This window comes from Plecotus auritus (genome assembly GCF_963455305.1).
Source record: "Plecotus auritus genome assembly, chromosome: 5".
In the NCBI taxonomy this organism is placed as follows: domain Eukaryota; kingdom Metazoa; phylum Chordata; class Mammalia; order Chiroptera; family Vespertilionidae; genus Plecotus; species Plecotus auritus.
In genome coordinates, this window is record NC_137776.1 from 181,928,611 (window position 1) to 181,946,717 (window position 18,107).

Genomic DNA, 18,107 nt, shown 5'->3' on the forward strand with positions numbered 1-18,107 from the left:
TTGAGGAATTTGTCCATTCCATCCAAATGATTGGGTTTACGTGCACAGAGTTTTCTGACTATTCCCTTCTCATCCCTTTATTGTCCGTGTGGTCTGTAACGATCCCCTTTCCATCCCTGCTATGGCTAATTTCTCTCCCCTTTTTTGCTTTGCAAGTCTTGCTAGAAGTTTATTCATTTTACTGATCTTTTCAAAGGACCGAGCTTTGGTTTCATTGTTTTTCTCTGCAGTTTTTCTGATTTCAACTTCATCAGTTTTAATTATTTTCTTCCATATGGTTTAGCCTTACTTTGATCTTCTTTTTCTGGTTTATATATATATAAAGGGAAGGGAAAGGGAGAGGGAGAAAAAAAAATCAATGATGAGAGAGAATGATTGATTGACGCTTCCTGCACACCCCACACTGGGGATTGAGCCCACCACTTGGGCATGTGCCCTGACTGGGAATCAAACCATGACCTCCTGGTTCATAGGTCGACTGCTAAGCCATGCTGGCAGGATTTTTCTAGTTTCTTTTTTTTTTTTTTTAATGTTATTTTATTGATTTTTTACAGAGAGGAAGGGAGAGGGATAGAGAGTTAGAAACATCGATGAGAGAGAAACATCGATCAGCTGCCTCCTGCACACTCCCCACTGGGGATGTGCCCTCAACCAAGGTACATGCTCTTGACCGGAATCAAACCTGAGACCCTTCAGTCCACAGGCCAACGCTCTATCCACTGAGCCAAACCAGTTAGGGTGAGACCTTCCTTCTTTTCTAACATGAGCATTTAATATAAACTCTCCCCAAGCACCACTTTACCTTCACCCCAAATATGTTGATACATTGCCCCTTTATTTTCCTTACTGATTTCTAGTTCACTGCCACTTGGTATGCTTTAATTCTTTTAAATTAGTTAAGGTTCCCTGTGACCCAGGTACGGCCTCTCTTGGTGACTGTCTCACTTGCAGTCGAAAAGCCTGTGCATTCTGACATTGCCGGGTGGAATGTTCTATAAATGTCAGTTGGGTACCAGTGGTTGACTGACTATCTCCTAATTCTACCAACGACCGAGAGAAGCCAAGTCACCGCCGTGTAGGTGTTGGTTAAGCACGGGACAAAGCCCTAACCGGTGTGGCTCAGTGGTTGAGCGTCGGCCTGCAGACTCAAGGGTCCCGGGTTCGATTCTGGTCAAGGGCATGTACCTTGGTTGCGGTCACATCCCCAGTAGGGGGTGTGCAGGAGGCAGCTGATCAATGTTTCTCTCTCATCGATGTTTCTAACTCTCTATCCCTCTCCCTTCCTCTCTGTAAAAAATCAATTTAAAAAAAAAAAAAAAAAAAAAGCATGGGACAAAATGCTGCTTATGAAGGACAAGATGGCTTGGTCACCAGGAGGCTGAGTCCTCACGGCTGCCTTGGTGTCGCTCATTGCACGGTCTCGGGAGGCAGACACGCGTGGGTTTGAATCTCACCAGTCCCCCTGCTCCCTGAGGGGAGTTCATGGTTAGTGGTTGGGTGTCAGACACCACCGATGTACATCCGAACACACACATACCCAGAACTTACTGAACATGTTTCATGGGCTCTCATGCTATTGGAAAGAGAAAAGAATCGACAGGGAAGGGCGGGGAGAGCGGCAGTGAGGAGAGGAAAAGAGACCTGGAGGGGGAATGTGAGGTGAGGCTTTCGAGGGAGGCGCATTGCAAGGGACTGCTAGGAGCTGGGCGGGGAGCTGTAGGGTGGCACCCCCCGCCTTGCCAATACGCCAGAGTGCCCAGGAGTGAAGACTGACTTGGCTGTGATGTCTTAGAGCCCCACGGTGTGCCCTTTGGCCGTGACTTCTTGCCCAGCTGGGCCCGAAGGTCGGACAGAGGCCACGCTGTCAGGTTCAATGCATTAATTTGGGGGACACCCTACAGGAGCTTGGGGAGTAGATTTCTCTCTTTCCAGGCCTAGAAGGTGCAGAACGGTGTTCCCCCCGCAGCAGGGAGACTTGGCAGGGACGGTAGAAGCCAGAGCTCAGGGAACTCCTTAGGAGGAAAGAGCTCTGTTGAAAGTGCATCGCTTCCTCCAAGAGCACACTTTTCTGGTTATAATCAAAACACTTATTTCCTCTCAGTTCAAGTTCACAGAGCTCGGAGGAACCCCTGGGGTGGGGCCTGAATTGAAGGTATTTGGGGAAAGGGGGAAACAACCTAATCCAAATCCTGAACTTGACTTCTCCGGTCCCTCCCTCCCCAGCCCCTTGGGCTGTAAGTGGGAAGGAGATGAGAGCCCAGACAATAACCTAGCCATTACCGAGGGCTTGCCGGAGGCCAGATCACTTCCCACGGTGACAGTGCCCGGGCGGGCGGGAGGATGCTCAGTGAATGTCTGCTGACGGACGCACACTGACCTGCTCTGCCATTGGGGTCTCAATGCTCAGGGGGTTTGCTCCTTTTCAGCATAAGCCAGTTGCCATGTCAAGCTAAAGGCTCATGAAGCTATTTCCTGAGTGAAGTCACATGTCTCCACCCTCAGTATTTAGGACTTCTGTTATAGAAGGTGGAAACCCAACCCAAGAGAGCCTTGGCAGGAAAAGAGAAATTAGCACCTAATGTAATTACACCACAGAAAGTCGGGGGGGGGGGTGTGGAGCAGGGACTCAACGGGCACCTGGCTTTCTCTCTCTTCCTCTCCGCTTCTTAGCTCTGCTGGAATCATGTTCTCCTCCTGCAGATGGCCTCCTCCCTGGAGGTGGGAACAGGGCTGCTGGCAGCCCCCCCACCCCCATTTATCACCCATGAGTCCCATCACCCAGAGGCAACAGTGAAAACATCCCAGGGAAGGATTTTGATTGGCTCTTCTAGAGTCACATGACCAATCACTGTAGCTGGAGAAATGGGACAGCATGATTGGTTCGCTCTGGGTCATGTGACCACTCTTTGGTTGGAGGAAGTCTGTTGGAACCCATTACCAGAAGCAATGGAGCAGCGTTCTTCATGGTAGACAACCGAAGCTAACCTTGCTTCAAGCAGCACGATTGGGCGCTCACACTGAGCTAGAGAATTATGCTCTGGGCTTCCATCACAGCTCTAGTCTGACCACTAGAGGCCATGGCTGGTACCACAGCCCCTATCACGCCAGGAACTTGATCTTGCTGCCACTGCCACGGGTGGAGGTGAGGGGGGGGGCCACCCGCTTCTTTGTGCCTGGCTCTGGAGACTAGTCAGGTCTCTTTCTGTGATGCGTCCACCCCATAAATCTTGGCACTCGGCAAGCAGCTGCTCTTCATGCTAAGAAGGTCACAGCCTGCTGTGTGGGCCGGGAGCACCATTTCCCTCCTTCGGATTTTCCAAGTGGGGTTTCTCAGGAAGCAGCTCCAGGCGCCATTAATTGAAAAATCGTTCATCTAAACCAGTGGTCGGCAAACCGCGGCTCGCGAGCCGCTCTGTTGACTAATGAGTTTGCCGACCACTGTCATATACTACCCTTTACCTCTTTGCACACAGTATGCCACAATTGCCTAATCCTCACAGCTTCCAACTACACGGTAACATTTAGTCTAGTCCAGTGGTCGGCAAACTCATTAGTCAACAGAGCGGCAAACCGCGGCTCGCGAGCCACATGCGGCTCGCGAGCCGCGGTTTGCCGACCACTGATCTAAACCCTTTTGCAATCTCTGCTGTAATCAGAGGGCAGCTGTCCGGCTGCCGTTGTCAGGCTCCATCTGTGTTCTTGATGGACATCACGTTAGCGGCCCGGACCCTTGCGGGGAGATGGCCTGCGGGGAGAGTGAATCGGCAGGACGTTAACGGAGACGGGGCAGGGGTGCGGGGCGGCGGGAGAATCCATCGGCCCCACTGCCGCTGGCCTCCCCAGGTCCCCCGCCACTGGGAAAGCCTTACTCTGGTTTTCCACCCGCCTCCCCAGGCAGCCACGCCCTGCCTTTTTCCTTTTAATTGTGGTAAAGTACACACAACATCAAGTTCACCGTTCAACTTACTTTAAAGTGTGCACTTCAGTGGCATTGAGGACATGCACGGTGCCGGGCAACCATCACCCCTGTCTTGGCAACCATCACCTCTTATCACCCCAGAAAGAGACACCACTCCTACCCCCAGCCCCGGACAGTGACTCAGCTTTCTGTCTCCAGGGATTTGCCTATTTCATATCGTGGGCCTTTCCAGATTCCATGTATGTGGCCTTTTGTGTTGGCTTCTTTCACTCACCATGATGTGTTTAAGGTTCACCCCTGTGTTAGCATGTGCATTCCTTTTTATTGCTGGAGAATATTCTGTTGTATGGATGGACCGCATGTTGTTTATCCGTTCGCCTGTGGTGGACATTTAGGTTGTCTCTACCTTTTGGCTATTGGGAGTGATGCTGCTATAAACATGGCTGTACACGTTGTTTGTTTGTTTGTTTTAAAAATATATATATTTTATTGATTTTTTACAGAGAGGAAGGGAGAGGGATAGAGAGTAGAAACATCGATGAGAGAGAAACATCGATCAGCTGCCTCCTGCACACCCCCCACTGGGGATGTGCCGCAACCAAGGTACATGCCCTTGACTGGAATCGAACCTGGGACCCTTCAGTCTACAGGCCGACACTCTGTCCACTGAGCCAAACCGGCCAGGGCGCTGTACACGTTTTTGTTTGAAGATCCATTTTCAGTTCTTTGGGGTGTATACCTAGGAGTGGAATTGCTGGACCATATAGAGGCAGGGAGAGGGAGAGAGGGATAGAAATATCAATGATGAGAGAGAATCATGGATCGGCTGCCTCCTGCACGCCCCCTCCTGGGGATGGAGCCCACAAGCCGGGCACGTGCCCTGAGTGGGAATCGAAACCGTGACCTCCTGGTTCATAGGTCAACGCTCAACCACTGAGCCACACTGGCCGGGCCTTTTTAACGTTTGAGGAACCACTGAACTGTTTCCACAGCGGCTGCCCCGCCGAACATCCCCGCTGCCCTGCTCTTCTGACCCGGCATCCTTCAATGCCTTGCCATGATTTTTCTTGGCCGTCATGCATCATTTCCATTACCTTGGAGACGGGCTCTCAGAAGCTTTTGTTGACAACAGCCAGTCTGCGGAACAGTCCAGACTCATGTTCTGATGGGAAAGGGCTGGGGACGTCGTGTCTCAGCCAAGTGCTGCATCCCAGAGGCTCTGGAATGAAACCGCTTCATCTTTGCTGCTTCGCACAGAGGAGTGGTGCCCAGCAGGAGGGGAAGCCGAGCTGTGGCAGAGGGGTCCTGATCTGGGGGCAGGTGGGCCCTTATAGAATCGCTGGCCCTAAGGACGCTGTCCCCAAGACAAAGACCATCCAATTCTGAGCATGTTCTTCGGGCACTGGGGTCAGATTACTCAGCGAACAGGAGCGTCTAAATTAAGCAGCGTTTTAATTGTACTGGTTAAGCTTGTGGGCTTATACGGCAGTGAAGGAAAGGGCTAGAGCTTTTCTTGTTCCCGTCACCCTTTTTTCACTGAGGTCCTACTCGGGGCCAGGTGCTCTGCTAGGGCTTGGCGATGAACGAGACTGAGTCAGGGTGCTCTCTGTCCTTTGGGGACACTTCCTGCAGTGTCTTCCCTCGGGGTACCTCAGCCTATTCCTGGGGGGTTGAATTCCAAAGTCAACACATAAGAAGAAATCTAGGCCCTGGCTAGTTTGGCTCAGTGGATAGAGCGTCGGCCTGTGGACTGAAGGGTCCCGGGTTTGATTCCGGTCAAGGGCACATGCCCGGGTTGCGGGCTTGGTCCCCAGTTGCGGGGTGCATGCAGGAGGCAGCCAATCCATGATTCTCTCTCATCATTGATGTTTCTATCTCTCTCTCCCTCTCTCTTCCTCTCTGAAATCAATAAAAATATATATATTTTTAAAAAGAAATCTAGGTAAAGAAAAAATTGTTCGATCATCACTTAAATTACTCATGAAAAGGCATGTATGTGATTTTCTGTTTGCTGCTGGAGTAGAAATAAGTGTGTAGAACTGTACGCCGCACCAGGAAAAAAAAACAAAAGGATGGGCGTGTCTCAGGGAGAATGCTTTGGGCTTCGAATAGCAGAGAATGCAACCCACCTGGCTGACCTCTGAGGCGAAGGCACGGGCCACGTGACGAGGCAGCCACCTGGAGGGAAGCTCCGAAGCGCGCTTTTAGTTTCCCTTCTGGCCAGGCTGGCTTCCTCACGGTCTCAGGCTGCAGGGCGCAGGGCTCCCGGGCCGGCCCGGCAGGTGGAAGGGCAGGGGCCGTTTCTTCCGGGTGCCTCTTTTCCCAGGAGCTTTTACCCCTAGGCCCGTGAAGCATCTCAAATGGGATTTTTGTATATGGCGTGAGGTAGGGATCCAGGTTCCCTGTTTTTCCATACAGATATCCAGCTGTTCCAACACCCTTCGCCGAGAAGACCTTCCTTTCCCCGTGGGCACCTCTGTTGAGAATCAATGGCCCACGTACGATGGTGCGAATCTGTTCCTGGACTCTCTTTTCTGTCCCATTGGCCTGTTCCTCTTCCTTTTTGCCGGTACCACACTGCCGTCGTTACTGCCGCTTTAGAGTAAGGCTTCCGGTCACGTCATTTATTCTTCTGTGTCTCTCCTGGAGACAGGCTAGCCCACATTCCTGCATGTGCCATTGGCCAGAACTGCATTAAATGCCCCTTCCCAACCCACCGGGGTAACCTGGCCCATCAGGACCTCCCTTGGAGAGGGGAAAGGATCACCCTCCCTCAAGTCACCTGGAAGAAGAATGGGCACCTGAACCAGAAAGCTGGGGCAAAGCCAGGCTCTCCAGGAAGCGGAGGTCAGGGAGGGGCGTGGGGGCCTTTAGGGTAAGAAGCCAAAAGGGTCTGCCAAAATGGAATTTTTAATTATGAGAGAAAGAATAAAAGGGACTGAGTACATTTCAACTCATTCCAGATATTCTTGCCAGCCACCGATGACAATGACAACGGTGACATCATGGCTTACGCTACAGCGCAGGGAGTAAGGACCACCTGCTGATGAGGCTGGCTCCTTCTCCACCCAGGACAGCATCAGGGGCTCAGTGACACGTGAGCTCCTTCCCGAGGACTATGGGCCAGGTCTGGGTGGTGGGGAGCGAATCTTCGCTGCTGGCTCTGGTTTAGCTCATTTGTTTGTTTTTAAAAACATGGGGATGGGCAACAGTTCCTGTGTCTCTGAGCTGCTCAAATATTTCTTGGGACGCTCTCAAGCCACTCCTTATGGTCCATGTGATTTGGAGGCTGGTCCCAGCGAGGGACTGGGCTCAGCAGTAAATCACTCGGTGCCTGGCTGCGCGGAGCCCTCGCACAGGGGCGCTGAGTGGAACTTCCTGGCTCCTCTTCCTGACCCTCAGTAGCTCCGTCTTTCCAAGCTGTTTGTCAGTTCCTTCAGCGCTCTGCTGGTCCTGTCCTCCAGGCCCTCACCTAATTCTTGTTGTTTGTTTTTTAGATTTTTTTTTTAAATTGAATTTTACAGAGAGGAAGGGAGAGGGATAGAGAGTTAGAAACATCGATGAGAGAGAAACATTGATCAGCTGCCTCCTGCACACCCCACACTGGGGATGTGCCCGCAACCAAGGTACATGCCCTTGACCGGAATCGAACCTGGGACCCTTGAGTCCGCAGGCCAACGCTCTATCCACTGAGCCAAACCGGTTAGGGCTGTTTTTTAGATTTTAAAAATATGTTTTATTGATTTCAGAGAGAGGAAGGGAGAGAGAGAGAGAGAGTTAGAAATGTCAATGATGAGAGAGAATCATCAGTTGGCTACCTCCTGCACGCCCCCTACTGGGGATTGGTCCCTCTATCTGGGCATGTGCTTTGACCAGGAATCAAACCATGACCTCCTGGTTCATGGGTCGACACTCAACCACCGAGCCACAACGGCTGGGCCCTCACCTATTTCTTTCATTCCTTCCCAGAGAAGAGAAATGAGGCCGTGAGACTCTCTACTTCTCAGGTCCTGGTTGTGGGTGTCTACAGACCGAGGGGCAGACTCACCTGCTCTCCACATGGTTCTTTCTCTCTCTCTCTCTCTCTCTCTCTCTCTGTCTCTCTCCTCTCATTTTGCCCAGGCAGTTTGGTTGAATATGGGTAGGAGATGAGTTTTCAGCGTTTCAAAGGTGCTAAATGTCTGCAACTTGAGTCCGAGTCCAGCCTGAGCTGCTGCCCCCCAAGCTCCACATTTGTTCTGGAAGTTCTGCAGCTGGGAGCTCTGTACCAACCCCCCTCCCCCACCCCTGTGTCTGAGGCAGCGTGGAGGGGTGGATCCATCCTGGGCTCTGGGGAAAGGCCCAGCCTGGACACAGGACTTCACCTCTGCCTCAGTGCCCTCACCTGTCAGGTGAAGAGCGGACACGGACCTGAGTGGCTGGGCTGTTTGGGGGGATCTGATGAGAGGGCGTTCCTCAGGGTGATCGGCTCTCAGTGCGGACCGGGCAGATGCTCTCCACCGCCAGCCCTTACTCTTGTAGAGGAGCGGAGCGGGCTCCCTCCGGCAGAGGGCTGGGTGGGACCTGGGGGGCGGGGTTGATAGAACCTCAGAGGATCCCATGTGGCTGAGACCGGGATAGATTTAGGGAGTGGGACATACGGAAGCATAAGGAAGGCCCACTAGTAGGGAGGGGCCACTTTTCTTCAACCCCCCCAAGTACTGGGTTCTGATCCAGCTCCCCAGCTGGTCTTGGCTCCTCAGTGTAGACAGCGTGGACAGGCCTGGACGGGCCAGGCCCCTGGTGCTCTCCACAGCAAACATGTGGTATGTTAGGGAACAAGCAACTCCGCTGAGACCGCCCTGCTGGCAACAGGAGAAAAATGGGGATGATCTTGAGTTCAAAACTCGGGTCCCAGGTGGCCGGACAGTCGAGGTGGTAGGATGGGAGATGATTGATGAGGCTTTGTTTTTTTCCTCTGTGCTCCTGCTCAGGGCTACCATGGTTACGTTCTGGGGAGGCACGGAGCACCCAGAGAGGTCCACGCTTGGGGCAGCACCCCTGGCCACCCTGGATGGGAGGTGGTGCCCACTCAAGGCTCCCTTCCATGGTAACTGGAGGAGGCTTCGCCACGTGAGCTCAGATGGTCTCCTGCATCCTGCCCGTGTCTCCAAGGGACCCCTGGTGGTGGTTGCAGAGTGGTGGGGCTGCAAGAACCACGGGAGGTCATCTCGCTAGGCCCCGTCCATCTCAAATAATTCCACCAATGGGGGAACGAAGGGCCAGAGAGGGGAGGGCCTTGCGCTAGGTCACACAGCTATTTCAGGACTCAAACTCATGGTCCCCTTGCCCTTGGGATCAGTCCTAGGAGAAGCATCTCCCTTTCTTCGGGGCCAGCTCTGCTCTTACGTCCTCCGGGAGTGGGTTTATGGCTCCTCGGTGTCTCTATGATCTACCCTTTGACCTTCTGCCGCTGTGACCTTTCCAAAACGCAAAGTGGACCATGTTGACCCCACTCCTCCTTCTTCGGTAGCTTCTCAGTGCCTCTGGAAAAAAACCCACAACCTTCACAAGACACTTAAGGTCCTTCAAGATCTGGCCTTTGTCCTCTGCTCTGCTGTCACCCTCCAGCCTCCCCGGGCCAGAGTAGGTGGCTCCTGTCCTCTTGCCTTTGCACATGCTGTTCCTGCTCCTCAAATGCCCTTCCCCTCTTGTTCTTGCAGGCTTCTCAGGCTCCCTCTGTGGCCTCCTCTGACCCCTTAGGCTCAGACACTCCTTCCTCTGAGCTCCCAGAGCTCTTGGTAATTCCTCTATTAGCACTTATGTCATTGACTTGGAATTATTTGTTTACATGTATCTTCTCCCCAGGGTAGAAAGCATGTCTTGCACATCTGTATGGCCCCCCTCCCCCAACAGTGCCTAGCAGGGTGCCTGACACCCAGCTTAGGTTCAGCGAATGTTTGTAGAGTGAAGGACTGAAGGACTTGTTCGTCCCCAAAGTTTGTCCCCTGTACTCTACCTGCTATGTCACGGTCTGAGCCCTGCCTGACTCCTGGCTCCTGTCCGCCTTTGCCTTCCACAGCTGGGGCCTCTCTTCTCTCTCCAACAGCTGGCCCGGCCCTGGCCAGGCCCTGGGGCCAATCGTGGCCTTCGTCCAGTGAGATTTAAAGGGCCAGTGTCCAGAAGTACAGGTGACTCCACCTCCCATGAGCTTGGACGTAAGTTCTGTTCTCATCTGGGTCTGGGCACTTGGTTCCGCCCACATCCCGCAAGGCCAGCGGTTCCACGGAGCCCATCTCCTCCAGACCCCAGCCCTTCGTACACGTGGGCCTCCCCCTGGTCTAGAACACGGTGCCAGCGCTCAGCTACCAGGCATCTGACATCCCCTGACCCATTCACATGGTGAGGTCCCCACCAATTCCTCCCTGGGACACCTACTATGTGCCAGGCACCGGGTCTCTGCGGGCCCAGAGCTCACAGGTGGAGTAGGAGGAACAGCCCTGCAACATAGATGATGTTGGGAATAGTGTGGTCAGTGCTAGACGAAGGGCCAACATGGCTGTAGGGTCCCAGAGCAAGGTGCCCAAGCAGCCGCAGAAGCGCAGAAGCGGGGTGGGACCTGAGATGGCAGGGGAGGCAGGAGGTATGGGGAGGGGGTGGGGCTCTGGAGGGGCGAGGGCTGGAGAGATTTCCCCTTTCACCTCCCTCCCCGCCCCCATCACAGACACAGAGGCAGAGCCCTCAGCCATGTTTGCAGGGCTGCCTGCACCTGTCCTGGGCACCTGGTCTCCCCAGAGGAGGGGCTGAGGGAGGAGCGGGAACTGCCCTGTCTTCCAAAGCTCAGACCAGGCAGGCCACAAAAGCTTCTCCTCTTTTCTCTTTTTTAAACAGGTTTTCATTTTATTATTTTATTTATTTAATTTTATTTATTATTTTATTATTTTATTTTTTAAATTCTCAACCCAGGATATTTTTTCATTGATTTTTAGAGAGAGTGGAAGAGAGAGGGAAAGACAGAGAGAAAGACTGATGTGAGAGAAACACATCGATTGGATGATTCCTGCACGTGCCCAGGCCGAGGAGGAGCCTGCAACGGAGGTACGCGCCCTTGACCAGAATTGAGCCCAGGGCCCTTCAGTCCACAGGCCGCCGCTCTATCCACTGAGCCAAACTTATGGGACACACACACACACACACACACACACACACACTTTTAAAAATATATATATTTTATTGATTTTTTACAGAGAGGAAGGGAGAGGGATAGAGAGTTAGAAATATTGATGAGTGAGAAACATCGATCAGCTGCCTCCTGCACACCTCCTATTGGGGATGTGCCCGCAGCCAAGGTACATGCCCTTGACTGGAATCGAACCTGGGACCTTTCAGTCCGCAGGCCGACGCTCTATCCACTGAGCCAAACTTATGGGACACACACACACACACACTTTTAAAAATATATATATTTTATTGATTTTTTACAGAGAGGAAGGGAGAGGGATAGAGAGTTAGAAACATCGATGGGAGAGAAACATCGATCAGCTGCCTCCTGCACACCTCCTACTGGGGATGTGCCCGCAACCAAGGTACATGCCCTTGGCCGGAATCGAACCTGGGACCATTCAGTCCACAGTCCGACGCTCTATCCACTGAGCCAAACCGGGTAGGGCTACACACTTTTTATTTCAGAGAGAGGAATGGGGGGGGGGGTTGGAGAGAAACATTGATGTGAGAGAGACACATCCATTGGTTGCCTCCCATACGCATCCCAACCAAGGTTGCAACTTAGACATGAGCCCTGGCTGGGAATCGAACCTGTGACCGTCCAGTGCACCGGATGATGCTCTCAACAAGTCAGCCACGCCTGCTGGGGCGAAAGCTCTTCTTTATTTGGTGAGGTCCCCACCATGTGCCAGGGACTGGGCTGGAAACTGGGGACTGGTGGTGGGGGGGAACCCAGACACAGTCCCAGCCTCCAGGGGCTCCTAGGCCAATGGGGAGAGACGCCACAGCCCGAGATGAGCAATGGCGGCGGCCGAAGGGAGGGGATGGCTAAATAAAGCCCCGGAAGCACCTCCCATGTGTCCCAGAACCTTCACGCCAGTCCATGGGACCTGGTGCGGGAGCCAGGCAGAGGGGCACCCCATCCTCTGGAGTCATCAGATGACCTGTGACCTGATCCTACAGCACTCCCAGGCAGCAGAGGCCAGGGTCCTTGGAATCTTTCTGGATCTGGCTTCTAGTCCTCTCTCCACCACTTGAGAGCTGAGTGACCGGGCTAATGACTTAGTTCAGTTTGTAAATGCCCGAGCCTCAGTTTGCTTCTCTGTGAAATGGGGTTAGAGACAGAGCCGCCCTCTGTGGTTGCAGTGAGCATTGGAGGAAATAACCACGTGAAAACGCTTAGCACCTAGTAGATGCTCAGCGTCTGGTGCTTGATTATAACAACAGTAACAGTTTCAATAACTGGGAAGCACAGATCCCTGTGGCAAGAAAAAGCATTGGATTCATGTGTGCGCCGGGGCGGGGCATTTATAGGGAGCTGGGTGGAGGGAACATCTAAGCCAGGCCCCACTGCGGCCAGCCCTCCAGGACAGGGGCGGTTGCGTCACCCCTCCCTCTTCCTCCCCCGCTGCAGGGCGCGTGTCAGAGGCGCAGGTGTCCGCGGCGTCCCGTGCATCCCCATCCCTTACCGCCTTGGCCGCCCCCCAGCCGCCTTCTGCGGTCGGTCCGCCCCGCGTCCTCCCCTAACCTTGGGTCTGGCCTGGAGAGCCGCGGGGGCCGGGCAAGTTTGAGTCACCGTAGGGGGCGGGCCCGTGACCCTGAACGGGGTGGGCTCTAGGACCCGCCTCGGGCTCCCAGCAGGGGGACCCCGCCTCGCCTCGAGCCCCTGTCCCGAGCGCACGCACCGTCCGCACGCCGCGCCGCAGCCGAGCACTGGGCGGCCGCTGAGCGCGCGGGGCGCACGGGACCGTCGCGTTCGCCACGACCTGCGCCTCAGCCGCTGAGGCCCGTGGGCCGCGCTCTGCACGATGCCCCCGGCGCTGCTCCTGCGGCTGCTGCTGGCGGTCTCCGCCGCGGCGGCCAGCGAGCCCGGGACGGCGCTGGCCCCTGCTACGGGGGACGCCACCCTGGCCATCGTCTTCGATGTCACCGGCTCCATGTGGGACGACCTGGTGCAGGTGATGGACGGCGCCTCGCGCATCCTGGAGCGCAGCCTGAGCCACCGCAGCCGGGCCATCGCCAACTATGCGCTGGTGCCCTTCCACGACCCAGGTAGCGTTCCCACGGGTGCCCTCCCCCGACCCAGGAAGCGCCCCACCGCGGCCCCGTCCGCGCCCCGTGGCAGCGCTCAATCGCCCGCCCGCGACGGCAAGGGCGCACCTGGAGGCCCCGGGCTGCGCGGAGGCGGGTCGGGCGCCTTCTCAGCACTTGCGCGCGGCCCCTCCCGGGCACCTGGGGCAGGCCCTCCACCGCCCTCCACCGCCCCTTCCGTCCCTTCCGTCCCCGGGAGCCGCCGCCGTCCCCTCTCCCGCGCCGTGCGCCTCGGCAGGTCGCCAGGTCGCCAGGTCGGGCGACTGACAGAGAACTGCGGGGCGCTGCGTTCAGATGCTGCGCGGCCACTTCCTGGCTGTGCGACTCGGGCAAGCGACCCCACCTTCCGGAGACTCACTTTCCCCGTTAGTGAAATGGGGTGAGAACTGCCCCCCAAACTGCTGAGAGTTGAAAGGAGGCATCGTGACCGAGCCTGGCACACGGCGAGCCTTTGCGTTTTCACTTTGTGTTAATTCTTAGAAGTCGCGCCCGGCCGGGGCTGGGAGGCCAGGAGAGCCGCTAAGCCAGGTGAAGTCCTCCTGCCCTCTGCCCCCCTCACCGTTTTCCCAGGGAAACCAGCAGCTCCCCGGCGGGCCAGGTCGCCTCGCCGACAACCCTGCTCCATTGCCTGGTCCCCGCGCCCCAACACCTGTCTCCTCCAGCCCCTAACTTTCAGCTCAGTGTTGGGGACATGCGTTTGACCAGGGCCCCTGGGAGACCCCACTGTGGGGCCTTTCAGGAGAAACAGCTGAGGGTGGTCCCCCACGTTCCTCTGAGCGAGAGCACTGCTTTTCCAGCATTTCTCGATTAAAACGTTCCCACTTGTAGCTCAGCGGGGGAGGGGGCACACCGAACACCTGCCCCCCGCTGGACCCCACGTTCCTGTTTCACTGTTTGCTGGATCACGTCTCCCCATCTACCCACCTTTCTGTCCCAGGGTAGCTTTGGAAAGCCACACTTCACAGCCAAGTGGCAGATCCTTGCAGAATGGTGTTGCAAAGTGTTCGTGTGCTGAGAAACCCACAGCGCCCGGCTGGGAGGCAGCCCGCCCTGTGGGAAGAATTTGCGCCCCTCTCCCACAGCATCACTCCCGATTCTGGAAGAATGGGCAGCGGTGGGTGTGACCCGACCCTGCAGTCCTCAGGCTGAGTGTGAAGGTCCCTCCACTTCCAGGAGCTCGGGTTCCGGGGGTCCCAAAGCCCAGAGCCAGGGAGCTAGGAAGACATTTCTGGGAGAATCCCAAGCACAGCTCCCCCCAGCTCAGGGGCAGCGGGCAGTCAGGTGGGGGAGCTGGGAAGATGTGAGGTGTGTCCTGGGCCTTCTGCTCAGACACAGGTCACACCTTCCCCCCCCCAACTCTCTCCCTTCTGGATCATTCTTGGGCTTCCCCTTCTCTTACACTTGGAGAAACTGAGGCTCAGGACATGGGTGGGACTTAGCCAGGCCACCTGCCAGGGTGATGTAATTGGTCCCTAAAATGCTTGGCTGCAGTTGCAGGGCAGGGGAGCAGCGTGTTGGACCCCGACCTGGAGTCCCGGGCTGGGGCTCCCGCGGGCTGTCCTCACGGCCCCCGCCCTGGCCATCAGGCGCCCTAAGCCCCCTTCCACCGCCTCTTCTCCTGTCCTCCTGGGTGCCGAGCGGGTGCAGGACTCTTCAGCCTTCACTCCACCCTCTGTGAAGCAGAGAACCCAGCCGTCCTCCCTCCCTGCAGACACCCCCAGGTCCAGGCATGGGGGGGGGCTCTGTTTATGGAGCCCCTGCTGTGCGCACAGCCTTGTAAGGCTCCCATTGGGAAGGGGGCAGGGTTCACACCTAGGAGCCAGTGGCCTGCTGGAGACAGGACAGACTGAGAGTAGAGAGTGTCCCATGCTGGCTCAGGTGCACGGAGGCCTCCGAGGGAGCAGCGCTGGAACAGCGCTCCAAGCACAGGAGGGAATGTTTACCCGCTTTCCAGCATTTCCCTGGCCGGTGCTGGGGACGCAGTGTGCTTCCTGAGCTCGCTGGGGGGTGGCTGACATGTGGGGACCGGTGTGTGTGGGAGGAGGGCTGAGATGGGAAAGCAGGGAGAGGCCAGATGGGTCTGGGCTCAGACTTCGGGTCTGGGCTCCGACTTGGGGACTGAGGATCTGGAGCGCGTAGATTTCCTTCTATGGGCTGTGAGCAGCCATTGCAGGTTCTGAGCAGGGATTGGAGCTGTGGTGTAGGTTTAGCTGTGTCTTTTGAATCAGCCAATAGCATCCCTTTGGTGGAAGAGGAGCTGGAGAAACGGGGGGTTTAGCTGGTTCCCCCCTCCCCCCAGGGCTGCATGCCTGCAGGAACACCTCCCCAAGGAAAGCCCTATCCAAAACCCCAGGACCTGCCTCTGCCGGGCAGGTGTCCGAGGTCCTGGACTGCTCTCGCGTGGAGGTAAACCAGGACCTGCGTCTTAAGTGTTTAAATGAAAAAAGTGGAAAGTTCCCAAACTAGAAAGTCTGAATTTTGCTAATGGTTTCATTTTGGCTGAAAACTTAGGTGGTTTTCAGTGTTTCTCTATTAAAACACGGCAGAAGGCACTCTCATCTTTCGTCTGCATCTTTGATTTCTTTTTTTTTTTTTAGGATTAAGTTTCTCCGAGTGGAATTCTTAGGACATTTTTAGCACACGGAGTAGGTGGGCGATCCTTCAAATTGCTTTACAAAATGTTTTGAGAGTTTAATCTCCTACCAGAAGCATTTGAGGGGCTGTGTCAGAGAAGCTGTGCCTAACACTGGGAATTAGGATAAAAACACCCCTCTCCTCCCTGCCCGCCTCCCCCCCCCACCCCAAATTCAAAAGATGGAGAATGGTCTCTTCTTGCTTTAATTGCTAGTGAGGTTCAGTGTGTTGTCACGTGTCATGAGATTGTTTTGGGGGTGACCCTCTTCTTTTGTAAATGTGAGTTCCTTTCCCCACTGGGTTTTTAGTGGTTTTCTCATCCGTTGAGAGGAGGACTTGATATTGATGATATTCACTGGATTTTGTTATGCGGTTGGTAGATTTTTCCTGGTTGTTGGCTTTTTGCATTGTTTGACATTCCTGATGTCCTGAAGTTTAAATGTTTGTTTTCTGTTTTCAATGCAGTGGAATCTGCCGACGTCTCCCTTTGTCATTTCTTCACTTTCATGCTTACGAAATGCCTTTTTTTTTTTCTGTCACAAAATCAGTTAGGTACATGTTCTAAGCTTTTCCATCTATTTTCTCCTTTTCTTGTTGTATTGAATTCTTTAACCTGAAATAAAAAAAAATGATGCATGGTGTGAAAAATAATCTAATGTAATTGTTTTAGATGGGATAATGAATTGGTTAGATACATTTGGTTGAATAATCCTTTCTTTTTTATTCATTTGGATCCTGCCCTTTTTTTTTTTTTTAATTTTAGAGAGGGAAGAAAGGGGAGAGAGAGAAACATTGATGTGAGAGAGAAACATCAATCCGTTGCCTCCTGTATGTGCTCTGACCAGAAATCAAACCGGCAGCCTTTCTGGTGCACGGGACGACGCTCCAACAACTCTGAGAAGAATTTATCTGGGCTTTCCATCCTGTCCCATCGGGTGGCAGTTCTGGGAGCACATTATATTCACCATTTGGCTTTATCATATCCACTAATAGGGCACACCCTTCCTCGTCTTCCTTTTTCTTAAAATCCTCCCCTCCCGCCCCCAGCTTTATTGAGGTATAATTGACACATACTCTTGGGCTTGTTCACAATGTAGAAGTGTTGACTCAATAGACTTGTAAATTGCAAAATGATTAAGTATCATTAGCTAATACCTTCATCCTGTCACGTAATTATTTCTTTTTTTGTGGTGCGAACATGTAAGATCTGCTCTCTTGGCAACAGTCAAGGACGTGACACGGTATTACTAACTACAGTCACATGCTGTACGCTAGATCTCCAGAACTTACCCATCTTATCATTGGGCGTTTGTCCCCCTTGCTAGCATCTCCCCGTTTCTCCCCATCCCCCAGCCCCTGGTAAACACCCGGGCTGTGTCTATGAGTTCGGCTCTTTTTAGATTCCACATATAAGGGAGATCATAGAGTATTTGTCTTTCTCTGTCTACTTATTTCACTTGGCACAGTGCCCTCCATGTTGGCACAAGCAGCAGGAATTCCTTCTCCCAGCTTTTAGTTATCAGTGGACAGTTTAACAATTTTAATCAGCTCTAAATTTTAGAGCAGCTTTAGGTTTATAGAATTATTGCAAAGACAGTACAGGAAGTTCCCAGTTCCCCAACAACCAGTTTCCGCTGTTATTAACATCGTATGTTGGACATCAGTCACAATTAAAGGATCAATAAAGATACGTTTTTTTTAGTCACGAAAGCCCGTTCTCTGTTCACCTGTCTCTAGTTTTCCCTTAATGTCATTTTTCTGTTCCAAATCCCATCCAGGGCCCCACATTATGCTTAGTTCTCATGTGCCCTTAGCCTCCTCTTGGTTGTGACAGCGTCTCAGACCTTGTTTTTGATGACCTTGACCCGTGTTGCTCTGATGTTTGGTCCCAGAGTTGCCGTTTGTCCAGTTTTGCTCCAGTTAGACCGGGCAACGGGAGGACATTCTCATCCCATCGCATCGAGGGCAGGTGCTCTCAAGATGACTTCTCACGGTTGATGTTGACCTTGATCACCTGGCTGAGGTCGTCAGGTGTCTCTCCTGTGAAGTTACTTTTCTTTTCCTTCTCCGTGTCCATACTGTCCTCTTTCCATACTGTCCCCTACGTGCTCCACTTACTGAGGATGGAGCGCGTATAGAAATCACGTGGGATTCTTCTCTAGGAGAGACTTTTCTCTTCTCCCGTTGTGTGTTCAGCATGGCTCATGGATATCCATCGTACCCTTTGCAGGGGTGGGCAAATGTTTTGACTTGAGGGCCA

General features: G+C 53.9%; 1 protein-coding gene across 1 annotated transcript in view; it reads left to right on the forward strand.

The window, feature by feature from the left end:
- Positions 1-12,930: 12,930 nt before the first annotated feature.
- The window catches only part of HMCN2 (hemicentin 2), a gene marked incomplete at its 5' end in the record, with an annotated part of 146,727 nt that continues 141,550 nt past the window's right edge, over positions 12,931-18,107 (forward strand). Inside the window, one exon of the mRNA XM_080668341.1 lies at positions 12,931-13,174. Coding sequence (XP_080524467.1) covers positions 12,931-13,174 — 244 coding nt within the window. The remainder of the gene's footprint in view (positions 13,175-18,107) is intronic.